General features: G+C 30.1%; 2 protein-coding genes across 2 annotated transcripts; one reads left to right on the top strand and one right to left on the bottom strand.

Annotated features, from left to right (window-relative positions):
• Positions 1-924: 924 nt before the first annotated feature.
• On the bottom strand, positions 925-4469 carry LOC120075614 (protein SYM1-like). The gene is made up of 4 exons (XM_039029168.1): positions 4001-4469; positions 3006-3234; positions 1811-1935; positions 925-1655 (listed from the first exon to the last, which is right to left on the bottom strand). Exons 1-4 carry the CDS (start codon positions 4319-4321, stop codon positions 1572-1574), a joined length of 759 nt encoding a protein of 252 aa, XP_038885096.1. The 5' UTR covers positions 4322-4469; the 3' UTR covers positions 925-1571.
• Positions 4470-5075: 606 nt separating this feature from the next.
• LOC120075613 (casein kinase II subunit alpha-2-like) lies at positions 5076-10007 on the top strand. Its single transcript, XM_039029167.1, has 10 exons — positions 5076-5375; positions 6321-6450; positions 6712-6906; positions 7468-7625; positions 7781-7871; positions 8032-8097; positions 8198-8280; positions 8796-8859; positions 8959-9027; positions 9698-10007. The coding sequence occupies exons 1-10, from the start codon at positions 5290-5292 to the stop codon at positions 9755-9757; spliced, it is 1002 nt and encodes a 333-aa protein (XP_038885095.1). The 5' UTR covers positions 5076-5289; the 3' UTR covers positions 9758-10007.
• Positions 10008-15866: the final 5859 nt, after the last annotated feature.

The raw sequence follows: 15866 nt of genomic DNA, 5'->3' as shown, positions 1-15866 counted from the left end.
AATTAGAAAAAATCAGCAAGGATTTAGTTATATGAATCAAACTAGAGTTATTATTTCAATTATTTCCATTTTGATGATAATTTATAATTTATTTTAAAATGTTTATGATTTAAATTCCAACCAATTTTATTTCATCTAAATAATTTGATAAAAGTTTTAAAAAATTTCTTTTTGGGCAAGATGAAAAAATAATTCTTATAAAAAATAAATTAATTAAATTTTAAAAAATATATAACAAAATACATTAATATAAAAGGATAATATTATAATATATTTAATTAAATAGTTAAGAAGTTAGTAAATTTTTAGGAAAGCTAAATCTAAAAGTGAGTATCTATTAGTTTTATTTTACTAAATAAGGTAGGTAGCAATCCCAAACGGAACACTAATTCATAAATTGTAATATTTGTGTAAGCCCAAGTGTTCAAATTTTATCAACTATGGGTCCACTTTCTACAATTACCCTAAATTTAAAAGTTCAATTTTAAAACTTATAAAAAATTAGGTATAATTTTTTCAATTGAAAATTTGATAGTGTTACTACAACTACTAGATGGTTTTTACAATTTACCAAAAAAAACAATGTATATCAATTACTACTAATCTATACCCACTTTAGCAATTATATTGTCAACTACTTAGTATTTGGACAACAAATTGAAATGATAATATAAATCTATTTAGAAAATGCGAGTACATTAACTTATATGATTATACATTCATATTTTTATCTACCTTTAACTCTTGATGTTAGATAATATTCATGGTGAAAGAATCGAATCTTTAAACACAATTTGATCGAACATGGCTCATACTTGCACTAGGTGGTATTTTCAAGTCTTTTAACCAGAAATTTAAATCCACGACCTCTTTAAATGAAATTAAAAAATAAAAGAAGACATTTATATTCTACTGAAATTTGGATTCCATACTCATTTGCAAGAAATATGACTTAAAAGATTTTACAACGATCCCTCAAATTCTTGAAACTTTTTTAAGTTAAAAGAGAGAGTGCTCAAAAAGTATGAGGAATAAATATCACGTACCAAGAACATATAAATTCATTGCTAGTACTGTATGAGTCTGACACATCGCCATTAAAATTACATAACCAAACAAACAGCAAATGCACTGCAGGCCGTCACGCGAGTTGGGAAAAGTCCTTGAATTGAAGGGCCTCTCTTTTGTATGGCAGCAGCATACCACAATTAAAGTGTTGAAATCTGAATTATAAGAGCCATTCACAAGTAACATAAAAGGAGCTGTTACATTTAAAGTAACCATGCACATCAAAGGCAATGAGTAATTGCTGGTGCGAAAAGATCTGTCACATTTTCAGCAACAAAATCAGATTGAATCATTTAAACATCTTTTGCTATTACAGATATTTGTAAACGAAACATCTGAATCATATTCATGTTTAAGGAAAATCCAGCCAAGTAATGGATTGGGCTTACCAAGCACTATAGAGAAGCCTACTGCTTCAGATAGGTTTTTGCCAAACAAGACAGTGGAATAAAAGAATCGATTCCTGAAAACAAAAGATCAGCGTCTGCATATCTACTACTGCTTCAATTGATATCAACTCCTTTCAAGCTTGCCATGTATGTCAGATAAATGGTCCATATATATGCAAACGAACTGTTTGTCAATGGCTGCAAAGTCAATGTTCCAAAACTGAATAATTGCAAAAGGAGCAGATAACTACGTTAAGCGATCAAAACAGAGATTAGAGTGCAGCATCTCATCTCACATATATGATTCCTTTATTATTTCTGCATGCAGTGAGTGGTGAGTACTAAGTACATACCTGTAGATGAACGGGGACAAATTTGTACGTGAGAAAATCGCACACTGGCCAAAACAAGAGTCCATTTAACAATGTTGGAAGTAAATCGCGATTTAATCTAGCAGCAATCTCACTGCCACTTTCACCTGAATTTGGACATAACGCATTCAGAGTTCTATATCACAGCCAATGTAATACAAGTGGTATTATAATATAATGTTATAACTATAAATAATATCATCCACAGATTATGAGAACCACATGGATTATTAGACAAAAATTCATAAATCAACTACTGAACATACTTTGAGAGAATAGTGGTTAAGGAAGGTTCTCTAAGTCTGTAAAAGCCAGTAGGACTAAATGATGATTGCAATAGGGAGATTACGGATTTCAGCACAAACGACCCAAAATTAGCAGATAATTAAAGAATCTACATGGTCCACATTTTGTTATTGTTTCCATGAGTGGACAAAGCTGAAGTTGGAAAGGATAAACTAAAAAGGAGATCAAACATATTCAGTTTCAGACGTCCATGCAAGACATGTTGGTCAGCTTGATTTCACAATATTCCAGACTAGAAGTTAGTCGGTCAGTTCATTTCGATTGGTTTTGATCGGTTCCAGTTTCCATGAGTTGGTTGTTGTACCAGTTTTCAAATTTTCTTCAACCAATATGTCTGCTTGGCTTTGGACCTATTGGTTCAATCTAATGTCAAAGAGACCGATTGATCCAAGAAAAACTGAAAATTGGCACCGTAACTGACTTCTAGGAAAATGGAACCAAATATAAACAACCACTTACGCCTAATTCTCCAGGGGGTGCCCAATAAAATTATAGAATTTCATTCTAAAAAAAAATTATGAGCTTGATGAAGCCATGTGGCAGTCTAATTTTAGCAGTGTAACAAATATCTAAGCTGAGCAAGCCAGGGGGGCTAAAGCACTACCAACTGATAGCAATAAGAAGCACTCTAATTTTAGCAGAAAAGACCGAGGCCCTGAATTATATTTAAAACTTACTTAAAGGGCTATCTTAAGCCACATTTCATAAATGTGCGAGAAAGGGGACCCAAATATCAAATAGAACACTCCATCAAAGTTCAAACCATCTAAGGATGAAGTTGAAGAAGCCAGGGTGGTGATGGACAAATCCTGCCAACTACGGCAAGACATTGAAAAATTATCATAGTTCTACAACTTCCCTTTCTAGTTACCTTGCAAAGAAGCATTATAGGAGAAGAAAATAGAGGTAATAGTAGGTCCAAACACAGCCTGGCCCAGAAAAATCTTCTTGAAAGTTGACAACAAATCTCGCGATGGTGAGATCCTAGACATAAAATTAAACCACAAATGTTGGGATGGCCCCAATATCAACAATCCATAAGCAGCCATCCGTGTTGTCCTTATTAAGTCAAAAGAGCCAGGAGATGGCAATGTAATCATCTGACAAAATTTTATGGAAATCAAACAATTAGAATACAAAATTAACCAGAAGAAGAGGGTACAAGAAATGTAAATTGCAAAGGGTATTGTTATCACAATGACGGGTGTATTGAAAAACTGATGAAAAATTGAACAAGTGAACCAAATTCATCAATGGCCATGAAATACAAAGAACAAGAGGCTAAGCATAAATACAGCCCAAAAAAAGAAGACGTTCTTATGCCATACTTTTAGAGAGGAAACTTAACATTCTAACATTTTCTAAAAGAAACTTTTATTTGCCCATGATTTACACGTGCTGGAAAACCACAAAGCAACAAATAAGATATAGCGTATCCAACATTTTCAACAATCAACACAAATCATCGCAAAAATGAATCGGCTGCGCAGGTGAGGACATGATTGACATCTGCCCATCCTTGTAAAATCTACAGTATGTATTACATAAATCAAGGCAGAAAGTATTTGAAGTCTATTTGTCTAACTAAATTATGTTAATGTACCAAATTTGAGGTTTGAATGCAACTGGAGCTTCTCCAAAATCTTATATACATTAATACATGCAATCACTCAAGATTCTGAAAGCACGAGGATAGTAACGCATTTGGCTTTTACATTGAAATGCTTTAAGATACTTCTATACAACTAGATATATGGAACCTCAAATGGAGCAGAACACAACTCTGTGCATTTTATTCCCAAACCACTCCAAATTATGAAAGAGAGCAGAATTGAATCGCAAAGAAACACAAATTCCATCTTCTACCTGAGAGGTGAGGTCAGCAGCCGCATAAATCAACGAAGAAGTGATACTTTTAGTGATAAACGGGCGAGTGTCGAGTTTCCTCATGTACCATCCAACAAATCCAATCCCTGATTTCGATGAAGGCGAGGAAGAGAATCGATGCCGAGTAGATGGGCAAGAAATTTTGCTTTCTCTGATTGTGAATCTCATTGGAGATGAACCGAAGCTGAAATACGCCCTCCATTGAATCTTATTAGCAGATACAGAAGCTTTGGTGCTTATATTTCTATTGGCAACGATCGGCAGCAGAAGCCAGCTGCAACGTCGACGCAAGCTATTCATTGAATTAGACAAGTTTTTTCGCGATTCTGTTTTCTCCCTCAGTGAATTCGGAAGCTTCAGTTCAAACTTCAGTGGGCGATAACGAACTCGACGTCGGCCATCAACGTGATATTCACGCCTACGTCGGAAATGGATGCAGGTATAAAGCTCAGCTCACAAGCCATAACCTATAAAAAGGCCTGGCCCGAATTAATTTATTGGGCTAAATATGGGCCCAATAAATTTTTTAGGGATTAAAGAAAAAGTAAACAAATTTAAGACCATATGAAATAAAAAGTTCAATAATTGTAGTGGATTAATATATCCCTGTCTCTTATACACATCTAGATGTGTATAAGAGACAGACCATATACCATACAAAATGTAAGCCGTGTGACTAATATAATTTTATACATTGGAAAAAAAAAAAGACAGAAGTACAAAAATAATAATCTTACTTATTCTATTGCGGTTATTGAAAGAATGCTAGTCGTTTATAAAATAGAATTATGGATAGTTTACTTATGTGACTGTAATAGAACCTTATACTTCTCATAGATTGAATTTAGATGATGATCTCTAAATTTCAAGTATTTAATTTTAATGGCGATTAAAATGAGGCCTAATTTTTATTTATTTATTTTGTAATAAAGTTGTGAATTGGAAAAGTAGAAATAGAGTATATATTTATAATTTAGAAACTTAATAGAAGTTGGAGAAAGAGAAAACAAAACAGAAAACCCAATAATAAAAAGGGTGTGTTTAGTTTGAGAGGAAGATTAATTAAATAATTAGGGGAGAAAAGGGACAAAAAGGAAGAATGAAAGTCTTGGGTTTGTTCAGTGGTTTCATTTCTTGCTTATTGATTACTTTGGGGAGGGGGCGGCTGGTTGTACCAACTCTCCCTCAGATTTATTGATCCGCGCCACCGCACCGTTCCTCTCTCTCCGGTTGCTTCCCGATCAACTTCCCTCTCTTCCTCTCCAGTCATGTCCAGGTCCCGAGTTTACGCCGACGTCAATGTTCACCGCCCTAGAGATTACTGGGATTACGAATCTCTCGCTGTCCAATGGAGGTGAGTCACGCCAATTACTCTTCTCTTACTTCTCTTGATTCAATATTTGTAGTGTTCTTGCGTTTTACTTTACCTATCCGCATTCGATCTAGTGTTCGATTTGCCTGTTGGGATCGCTTCATTTTTGCTTCTTTTCTATTTTTCTTTATTTTCGGCCAATGTCTTACGGATCGTTGTCTGGCGTTCGACCTTTGCGTCTTTGATGTTGTCTTGGACCGTGAGGGAGGTTTGCTGTGAGTGTATTGGGCGTTGGATTGAAGGATGTAGCTGGATTTGTTATTTATACATTATTAAGAAAGAAGTAAATATATGCAAGGCAGGAAGGTTAAGGACCAATCCCGACCTTTGGGTCGAAGAGATTATGAGAAACCAGTTTAGTTTGATCTATTATTACCTTATCTCTTGGGGTGGATTGTAGCCGGGGGAGGAGCCCTCTTCGTATATTCTACAGTTCAGACACTGGGTATTCCTTCCCCTTTGGCATTTTTCATATGACGTTTCAATTTTTTATTTCTTCAAGCTTTTTTGGGGTCTTTGTAAAATGTGGAAGTCTGACCTGATGGGAATCTATGGAAATCTGGGATGAGTTTCATCGTTATGTTGTGTTGTGGATGCAGTCATCTGTAGTTTTTTTTATGGAATAGCTGAAGTCCAACTGCTTCGGATAGTGTCTGCTAACTCGCGGACAGGGGGAGAGAACCCTACGTCTAGGTTAGAGTTTTTTTTTTTTTTTTTTTTTTTTTTTTTTTTTTTTTTTTTTCTCGACGATGATGATTATACTGATAATGAACATGGAAAGAGATGCTCTCAAGTTGCTCAATCATTTTCCTTTTATGACGTATCTTTTGATTTATTGAGTTATCTGTTTTTCTTTATAAGACGTTGCTATTAACAATTTTACAGTCATATTCTTCTTTTTTTTTTTGTTTAATTCTTTTAAAACAGTGGTCAAGATGATTATGAGGTTGTCCGGAAAGTTGGAAGAGGAAAGTATAGTGAGGTATTTGAAGGTATAAATATCACCAACAATGAAAAATGCATTATCAAGATTCTTAAACCAGTCAAGAAGAAGAAGGTGAGCACGATCATTTGTCCATAATATATAATGTCTTTGGATAGACACTATGTTTGTTGGGGATTTTTTTTAAGAGGATTTATTCTTTATGAATATTCATCAGTCTGCTTAGATCACAGTCAATTCTGCATTCTTCATATGTGCCATACATGAATGGCATTTATTTTAAAGTAACTTATTTTTACTGCAGCACTGCTGTAAACCTATTTTCCTTTAATTTGATGTCACTTGATCTAATTCAGTTATCATGTGTTCATACAGATAAAGCGGGAGATAAAGATACTACAGAATCTCTGTGGTGGCCCAAATATTGTGAAGCTGCTAGATATAGTCAGAGATCAGCACTCAAAAACTCCTAGTTTAATCTTTGAATATGTGAACAGTACAGATTTCAAAATTTTGTACCCTACACTGACTGATTATGACATACGCTACTATATATACGAGCTTTTGAAGGTATTTTCTTTTGTCTTATCACTTCTTGATGTGCATGTCAAAATTTTTCTCTTTTTTTCCTTTTTCTTTTTCTTTCTTCCATAGATATTGTGAGCTGTATATGTTAATAGAAAAATGAGAATAGCCCGAGTCCTTTACTAAAAAACATACATTGATAAATGAAATTTATTTAAGCTATCATTCAGAAAATTATTCTGCTTGCAAAGTCATATCATGATGCATTGTAGTTTAGATTTCTATTTCTTCCTATGACACTGTCTGAAGCTTAGAGTAGAATACTTATTCATTTTCTCTCTCTGACACGACCAACAAAATGGATATCAGTGCATGAAGACTTGTTTATAACAATATTTTTTTAAAAAAAAAAAAAAGATTTAAATGTTTTGCCTAGAAAGTGCTCGTGATGGGATTATTACTAAAACAGATGAGCATCAGTTCTGCCTTTTGAAGTGAATTTTCCATATGCTTTCAAATTCATGCATGTCACGGCTGTGAAGGTTGTTAATTTTGTGGTGTTTATGTCTTTATCTTGCTTCTGATCTGGGAATTCTATACCTGCAGGCATTGGATTTCTGCCATTCACAGGGCATAATGCATAGAGATGTAAAGCCTCACAATGTTATGATTGACCATGAACTGCGAAAACTTCGGTTGATTGATTGGGGTCTTGCTGAGTTCTACCATCCTGGAAAGGAATACAATGTCCGAGTGGCATCTAGGTAAGTGAATTCTTCTTTAATTTATTTACTTAACTGTTTACTTCCTGCATCTGTAGTCGCTGCCAATGGTTGGAGATTTTGAAATGGGAAGGAGAAATTTCTATATCAGTGTATTTCATTTGAAAGTTAATTTATCTAACTAATGATATTGTCAGGTATTTCAAAGGTCCAGAACTTCTTGTAGATTTACAAGACTATGACTATTCCTTGGATATGTGGAGCCTGGGTTGCATGTTTGCTGGAATGGTGAGGATTGGGCCTACAGAGGCCTTGCTAAAGTTTTCTTTTTTACTCTTTTCTTTTTCTTTTTTTTTTTTTTCCTTTTTTTTTTTATGGTCATGCATATGGTGTAACAAATGACTTATACCACAACAAGCATGCTGAAGGCTAGTTTCTTTTCTTGCAGATTTTCCGGAAGGAACCCTTCTTCTATGGTCATGACAATCACGACCAGCTTGTCAAAATTGCTAAGGTACTTGTCCATCTTTTTCATTATTGATTGGTTATTTTAACTTCTGTTGCCTACTTTGCCTCATTAATTTTATTTATAATGAATAATGAACCTTACTCAGGTGTTGGGGACAGATGAGTTGAATGCATATCTGAATAAATATCAACTGGTTCTTGATCCACAACTTGAAGCACTTGTTGGAAGGTTTCTCTCTTTCCTATGGAGTTGTTTCAAGCTTCAAAGCAACTAGACATATAACTTATTTTCAAAACCAGATGGTCATGACAAATAGCGAAGTCTAGTTCTGTAATTAATTAATGCAGCATGAGGAATTTGAAATGTCTTAATTGTGTTATTGAATGTGATTCATCAATAGTTGGAAATGATTGTCTTTTTTCTGTTTCTTTAATTATAAATTTATAATAGTAATATGGAATCAACGTGTTACATTCTGTCATTTTTAAACTGGCCAATTCAACTTCAATTTTATGTTGCTGTTCAACATCTTCATATGATTCCATAACTCCTAAATTGCATAATAAGGATGAAAGATAAAAAAATAAAGCCCTTTGCAGTAATTGGGAAAGTGATAAAAAAAATGCATGTTTTCTTCACAATAAACCAAATCTTTTCCTAAACTCTTCGTGAATATGTTTTTCGTTCATTCATCTGCCATCCTTCGTTGTATTAAACTTGTCATCCTGTTCCCATGATTGCAGGCACAGCCGTAAGCCATGGTCAAGATTTATCAATGCTGATAGTCAGCATCTTGTATCCCCCGAGGTCAGTTATGTTTCTGAGTCAATGAATACTACAATAAGTTTCTTATTTATATTTTTATGTTGGTGAAATTTCATCTATGGTTGTTTTCACTACACATAGGCCATTGATTTTTTGGATAAGCTTCTTCGATATGACCATCAAGATAGACTCACTGCAAGAGAAGCAATGGTATTTATCAACTTTCGCTCATTCTAAGTGTAGCTGTGTTCTCATGTATCAGTATCACTTGTTTCCATTATGGTTTCCTTCATCATTCTTTTTGTTGTTTGGTTTATGGTGCATCTTTGTCCTGGTTGATTGTCTGATATAATGACATTAAAGAAATACAGCATGTTGGTGACATTTCAAAAAAAAAAAAAAAAGAAAGAAAGAAAGAAAACAGCATGCTACCATCTCTATATTTCATTTATTGTTTTTCTTTTCCTCAATACCTTGTAGTACAACTAAAGATGTTTGGCACATGGTTTTGATGTAGAGAATTGTTTAGGACAGGGAAGAAGTATTTCTTAGATTTATGAAATTTGGGATTAGAAAGTCTAGATTTGTATAATTTATATTTGGATTTAGAAAAAAAGATGAGTGACACAAATTTGAAATTCATATTTGGGTTTGGAAAAATATGGGTTACTTAAGTTTAAACTTGTGTAATTTATGTTTGGCTAAGCAAGTTATAATTCAGAACTCATCAGTCATTTCTCAAAATTCTGGAATGGGTTCTCTCTTTTCTATGGCATTCTCATTTATCAATGAAATGTTAGTATTATGAGAGGGATTAAAAAATCCCCTTTCTGTGACATTCAAAAGGATGATTTCATAATTTATGAATTATTCATTGCAGGCTCATCCATACTTCTTCCAGGTAAGAACTGCGGAGAACAGCCGGCTACGAACGCAATAACCCCATATGCCATATTTGTAGGAAGTTAAATTTGAATAGCACTTTTGCTCATTTGTGGCGTTAGTTTTTAAGCCTAGGTTATATTTTCCTACTCACCTAGGTGGTTAGGGCTCATACAGATGTTTGCCACTTCAATGTTCTGTAATATTGTCATTCTTATACTACTACTCTCTTCCAACTCCACTGTACATTTTCATTTTTCCTTCTTCTTTATGAGGTTTTACTATGAAAATTACTACTTTGGTTGCTACCCCCTCAATGTTCTTTCTTATGTGTTTGTTTTTGTTTTGTTCTTGTCATTTGACCTAATCATCTATTTTTACTCAACTCTATGAGGCTTCACTCTTATTCCTATCTTGCTTCATATTGGTCATATTGTTCATATTGCTTCATATTGGTCCTAATAATCTTTTGCTTTATTTTTTGTTTGTCCGAAGGTTAGTCATATGAGGCTTCACTCTTATTTCTATCTTGTATCTTCTCTCTCTCTCTCTCTTTTTCCTTTTTTTTTTTTTTTTATGATCAATATCTGAAATTCCATTAACTTTGAAAAATGAGTGTTGATAAAAGTGAATGAATTTTCATTTAAAATCACATTGTAATGATACATGAAACTACCAGTATTCAACCACTTTTAGACAACAAAATTGAGTCAGTTTATGTGCTGTGGGGATTTTTACAAATCATTCAATAATTTTTGGGTTGTCAAACAATGCCTTCCAAGTTCATTTATTTTCCTCACTTCAAATACAAGTTATAAATTTAGGGTTTGTTTGGATTGATTTGAGAAAAATGTTTTTCATAAATTTCATTTTTATTTAAATAATTTTAACAAAATTTATTGAAAATATATTTCAAAAATTATTTTGAGTGATTGTTAAATATTTCAACTTTTTTTAAATAACTTATTTTTAAATTAAACATTTGAAAATACATTTCAAACCCACCTTTAAACTTCGAAACCTAGTCTCAAATATTTCCAAAAATATTGCTTTCTTTACATTGTCATATAAACTTTTTTTCTTTTTTTAAGAGAGAGAGCCTGAGAGACAGTCTTGCGACAACATAAATGAAATTTGATTTCTTTAAACTAAGAATTTGTCTTTTGTATGGGGAAAAAAATGTCCATAAAGAGTGGAAAGTCCAGTCAGGAATAAAGGAGACCCTTTATCTTCCAATATGGTTCGGTAACCATTCCATTTTTTTATTTTAGTTTTTAAAAATTAAACCTATTTCCTTTTTATGTGGTTGAATTTTTAGCCAAATTCAAAAAACAAAAATAAATTTTTAAAAGATACTTTTTTTAGTATTCAAAAATTGGCTTGATTTTTTAAACAATTAGTAAAAAATAAATAACAAATGAAGAAAGTTGGAGGAAAAAGTAGCATCTATAGATTTAATTTTAAAAAATAAAAAATCAAATAGTTATCAAACAGGGCTTTCATGATTTGAGACATGTATACGGTAAAGTGTGATTTTTCACCGTTGTGTTTGAGTTATCGAATTTAAATACTCCATCAAATTAATGCTAAATAAATAAAATATCCAATTCAGTCTCCATGTCGCAATTTTAGTGTCAGTATTTGAAAATGAGTTAATTTATTGATTAATTAACAACTCGATAAGTTCTATCCTTTGATACCAAATTATAAAGAAGCAAATGAGTCAATAATTGAGGGAGTTGGCTCTAAGTTAAGGGCATTAAACATAAGATTGGTTGTCATTTGTCAATTGAAAAGGGAAATGAATGTGATTAAGCCAAGAAAAACAATTAATTGATCCAACTTTATACAACTGTTATTGAATTATTTCATTTGGGACTGTGACATTTGAGCAAACTCTTTAAGCCCTCTAAACTCTCTTGTCATTTTCATTATTACACAAAAACAAGACCAGGAGTCTCATCCATGCCAATTATTTATTGATCCAACATTTCTTTATATCTCTTTTATATCATTAAAGTATTGTGGAGATTATAATACTTTTATCTTAGTTTTAAATCACATCTTCAAATTATTTAATTTCAAATTTATAACTAGAATTTGACATTTGTTACCCTCATTCTTTTGTAACCCAATCACTTGCCTCTTGACTAGAATCTTAATTTTATTTTAAGTTAAAAGAAAATAAAAGAACTTAGATATTGCCGATAAGTTATCTAAATGAAAATTTGTCATATGACATTTTTTTTTTCATAAGAAGTGATTATGATTATTTTTTACTCTCTTATAAAAAAAAAAATGCATGATATAGTACAATATTAACTGTATCTAATCATTATTCTAAAAAAAATCATGTCTTATCTACTCAAGTAGGACTAAATAAAACATTTATTATTATTTTTTAGGAAATGAATTGATTGCATTATCCTTTACTAAATGTGTGTCATGCGTATTAATTTTTTTTCTAATATGATTGGAGGTAGGGGGATTCGAATTACGAATCTCATGATTTCTAATACACTCAAATATCAATTGAGCTATGTTCAGTTTGACTCATGTATACTAATTGAGATAGACTATAATTTGTAATTCAATTTCACAAATAAAATAACATATGGGTGTCGACAACTTAGACATAATTTAATTAACTAGTTACTAGTAAAACATATAAGTACAAATCTTCATTCTATTTAATATTTAATATTTGAATTCTTAGTTGAAATTAAAAAATAGTGACAAAAATATTTGAGAGGGTAACTAATAATTAAAAATACATGATGTAAAAGTTCTTTTAATGATCTAATTTTAAAAAATTTAAAACTAAAAATCAAGATCTCATTTGATAACTATTTTATTTTTGGTTTTTGGTTTTTGAAATTTAAATCTATTTCTTCCTATTCTTTACCATGATTTGCATATTTCTTAAGTACAATGGTTAAATTCTTAGCCAAATTCAAAAACTACTTTTTTTTTAGTTTTAAAATTTTGATTAGGTTATTCAAACCATTAGTGGATAACAAAAGAAAAAAATTTAGAGATAAAAGTAGTGTCTATATGCTTATTTTTTTTAAAAAAAAAAAAAATTAAAAACTAAGGTTCTGTTAGGTAACCATTTAGTTTTTTATTTTTATTTTTTAAAATTAAGCCTATAGATACTACTTCCACCTCCAAAATTTTTCATTTGTTATCTACCTTTCACCCATGGTTTAAAAATCCAAGCCAGATTTTTAGAACTAAAAAACGTAGCTTTCAAAAAGTTGTTTTTATTTTTGGAATTTGATTAAGAATTTAATCATTGTACTTAGGAAAGATACAAATCATGATAAGAAATGTAGATGATACAAGTTTAATTTAAAAAACAAAAACAAAAAAACAAAAAAAAAAAAAATGGTTACCAAACCAAGCTTAAAAAAGTATCTTCCAAAAAAATGTTTTTGTTTTTTGAATTTGACTAAGAATTCAATCGTTGTACTTATGCAAATCAATGTAAGAAATATGAATGTAATAGGCTTAATTTTCAAAAGTTATAAACAAAAAATGAAGATTCTATTTGGTAATCATTTTGTTTTTTAAAATTAAGCTTATAGACATTACTTATACCCCTAATTTAGCCAACTTTTGAAAACTAAAAAAAAGTAGCTTTCAAAAAATTGTTTTTGTTTTTGGAATTTGGTTAAGAATTCAACCATTGTAGTTAAAGAAATATGCAAATTATTACAAGAAATTGAGATGATATAGACTTAACTTTAAAAAAATAATAATAATAAATTGTTATCAAACAGGACCGAAATAGTTACAAAATAGAATCCAAAACGTTATAAAGGATGGCCTAAATGGTTAGCAAAATTAAATAATTATAAACAGGAAAAGGCAAAGAATCTACTTTCCAGCCCTAAAATTCGTTTTACACTACTGCATTGACTAAATAATACAATAATACAAAAACAATATATATATAATCAATATTTTCTTTAAAAAATTATGAGAACAATATTTTGAAAAATGATGAAAAGTGGTGGACCAGGCCCATATTGTTTTATCAGTTTATGAAGAATCTAAATTAATTTTGAAACGAAACCTTTTTTTTTTCATCTGTCTCGTCCTTCCATTTAATTGGATTACAGAAATTTATGAGACACAAACCATTTTTCTTTCTTTCCCACCCTTTTTATTTACATTTTGTCATTTTTCATCACTATTTATACTTAATTAAGTATCTATTTCTAAATAAAAACTCCCTTCACCTATTTTATATTTTCCATATAACTACAATTTTTTTCCATGGCTGCACTCCTAAATTAATAAAATTCTAAAATTATAATTATTGTGGTAAATATCGTAATATAGTTGTTTAAATGTATAAAATATTTATTCCAATTTCAAGGGTTATGGTTTGATTCAATTTATAATTAAAACAGGAGATACAGTAGAAGGATTGCGTGAAAAAAAACCTTCTAAATCTACCATTAAAAGGAAATATAATTTCGTTTCAGAAACTAAAATGAATTTAAATAAAAGAAGAGGAAATTGTGAGCTTAAAAACATATTATAAGTCAAAAAGAGATAAATTATTTTAAATGATAAAATTGCTAAAAATATTTATAAATAACAGTAAAAATATCACAGTTTATATGCGATAGATCTATATCTATCATGATATAGATAATAGTCTATCAAGATTTATTGAGAATGGACAGTGAAATTTACTATATTTAAAAATATTTTTATTCATTTTCTTATATTTCAAAATGGGCCAGAAAAAAAAAGAGATTGATAACAAATAAATGACTAAAAATGTAAAAAAAAAAAATTACAAATAGAAAAAATGTCAAATTATTTATAGAAATAGAAAAAAAAAACACCGATAGACTTCTATCAATGATAGACATGTACCAGTCTATCACTGATAATATCAATGATAGATTTCTATCAATTTCTATAACTGACAAACGTTAATAGACTTCTATCATCGTTTATTTGTGATAGATATTGATAATTATATCCATCACAACTATAATTAAATTTTGCTATTAATGTGAAAAAAAAAAAAATTCTTATTTTTCTCATTTTGAAAATCCACTCAATGCAAATGGGATGAGAATTGAGAATTTTGAATATGTAGAGAGAAATACCAATTTTTTTTTAAAAAAATGAGGTGGTATTTAATTATTAACTTTGAAATTTAAAAGTCACTTTTGCATTTGCTTTCACATTAAAAATATTAATCATTGTTGTTGATTTTGATGAACCATCATCATCGGCAAAGAACCTAAGTATAAAATTTAATAATAATTTCTGTCACGAGGTGAAGTTTCAAGTTTTAAATTATTAATTAAAAGAATTTGAATTTTTTAGTACTAACAATTATGATGTAATAATTGACGTGATATTTAATATATCTGATAGTTCTCAAACTTGATATTTAATAGAAATCTTACATATACGTGCCAATTTTTTTCTTTTATAAAAATTAAATAATCAACGTCAGATTTCTTTTCTTTTCTTTTTTCCTTTTCAATAAAAAAAGTACTTCTAGATACATTGATCAATGTTCCAAAAACCTATTACGTACTATTACATACACTCCATTTGATAATCATAGAATTTTTTATATTTAAACATTATTCGTTAATCATTTTATTTTTTTTATTTTTTAAAATTAAGTATATAAACACTACTTTTATTTCTAAATTTCTTCATTTATTATCTATTTTTCACCAATGATTTAAAAAACCAAACCAATTTTTGAAAGAAAAAAAATAGTTTTTAAAAAATTGTTATTATTTTTGGAATTTGACTAAAAATTCAATCATTGTACTTAAGAAAGATGCAAATCATTGTAAGAAATGTTGATGAAATAAACTTAATTTTTAAAATAAAAAACCAAAGTATTACAAATATGCATTAATTTTTTAAAATTGTATTATTATTATTTTTTTAGAACTTTTCTATGTTTTCATCTTTTATGATTATAATTAAACATTTGGATTGTTGCTAAATTCTTTCAAATATATTTTTATTAGTTTTGAAATTTTAGCATAATTCATGAAAACATTCTTAAAAATTAGAATAAGAATACCAAGAAAAATTGTGTTTATCAACTTAATTAAAATTTAAAATTTTCATTATATAATTATTTTAAATCAGTCAATAGACATTAACGTAAA

Source organism: Benincasa hispida, chromosome 4 (genome assembly GCF_009727055.1).
Source record: "Benincasa hispida cultivar B227 chromosome 4, ASM972705v1, whole genome shotgun sequence".
Lineage (NCBI taxonomy): Eukaryota > Viridiplantae > Streptophyta > Magnoliopsida > Cucurbitales > Cucurbitaceae > Benincasa > Benincasa hispida.
This window is presented reverse-complemented; position numbering and strand designations above follow the sequence as displayed.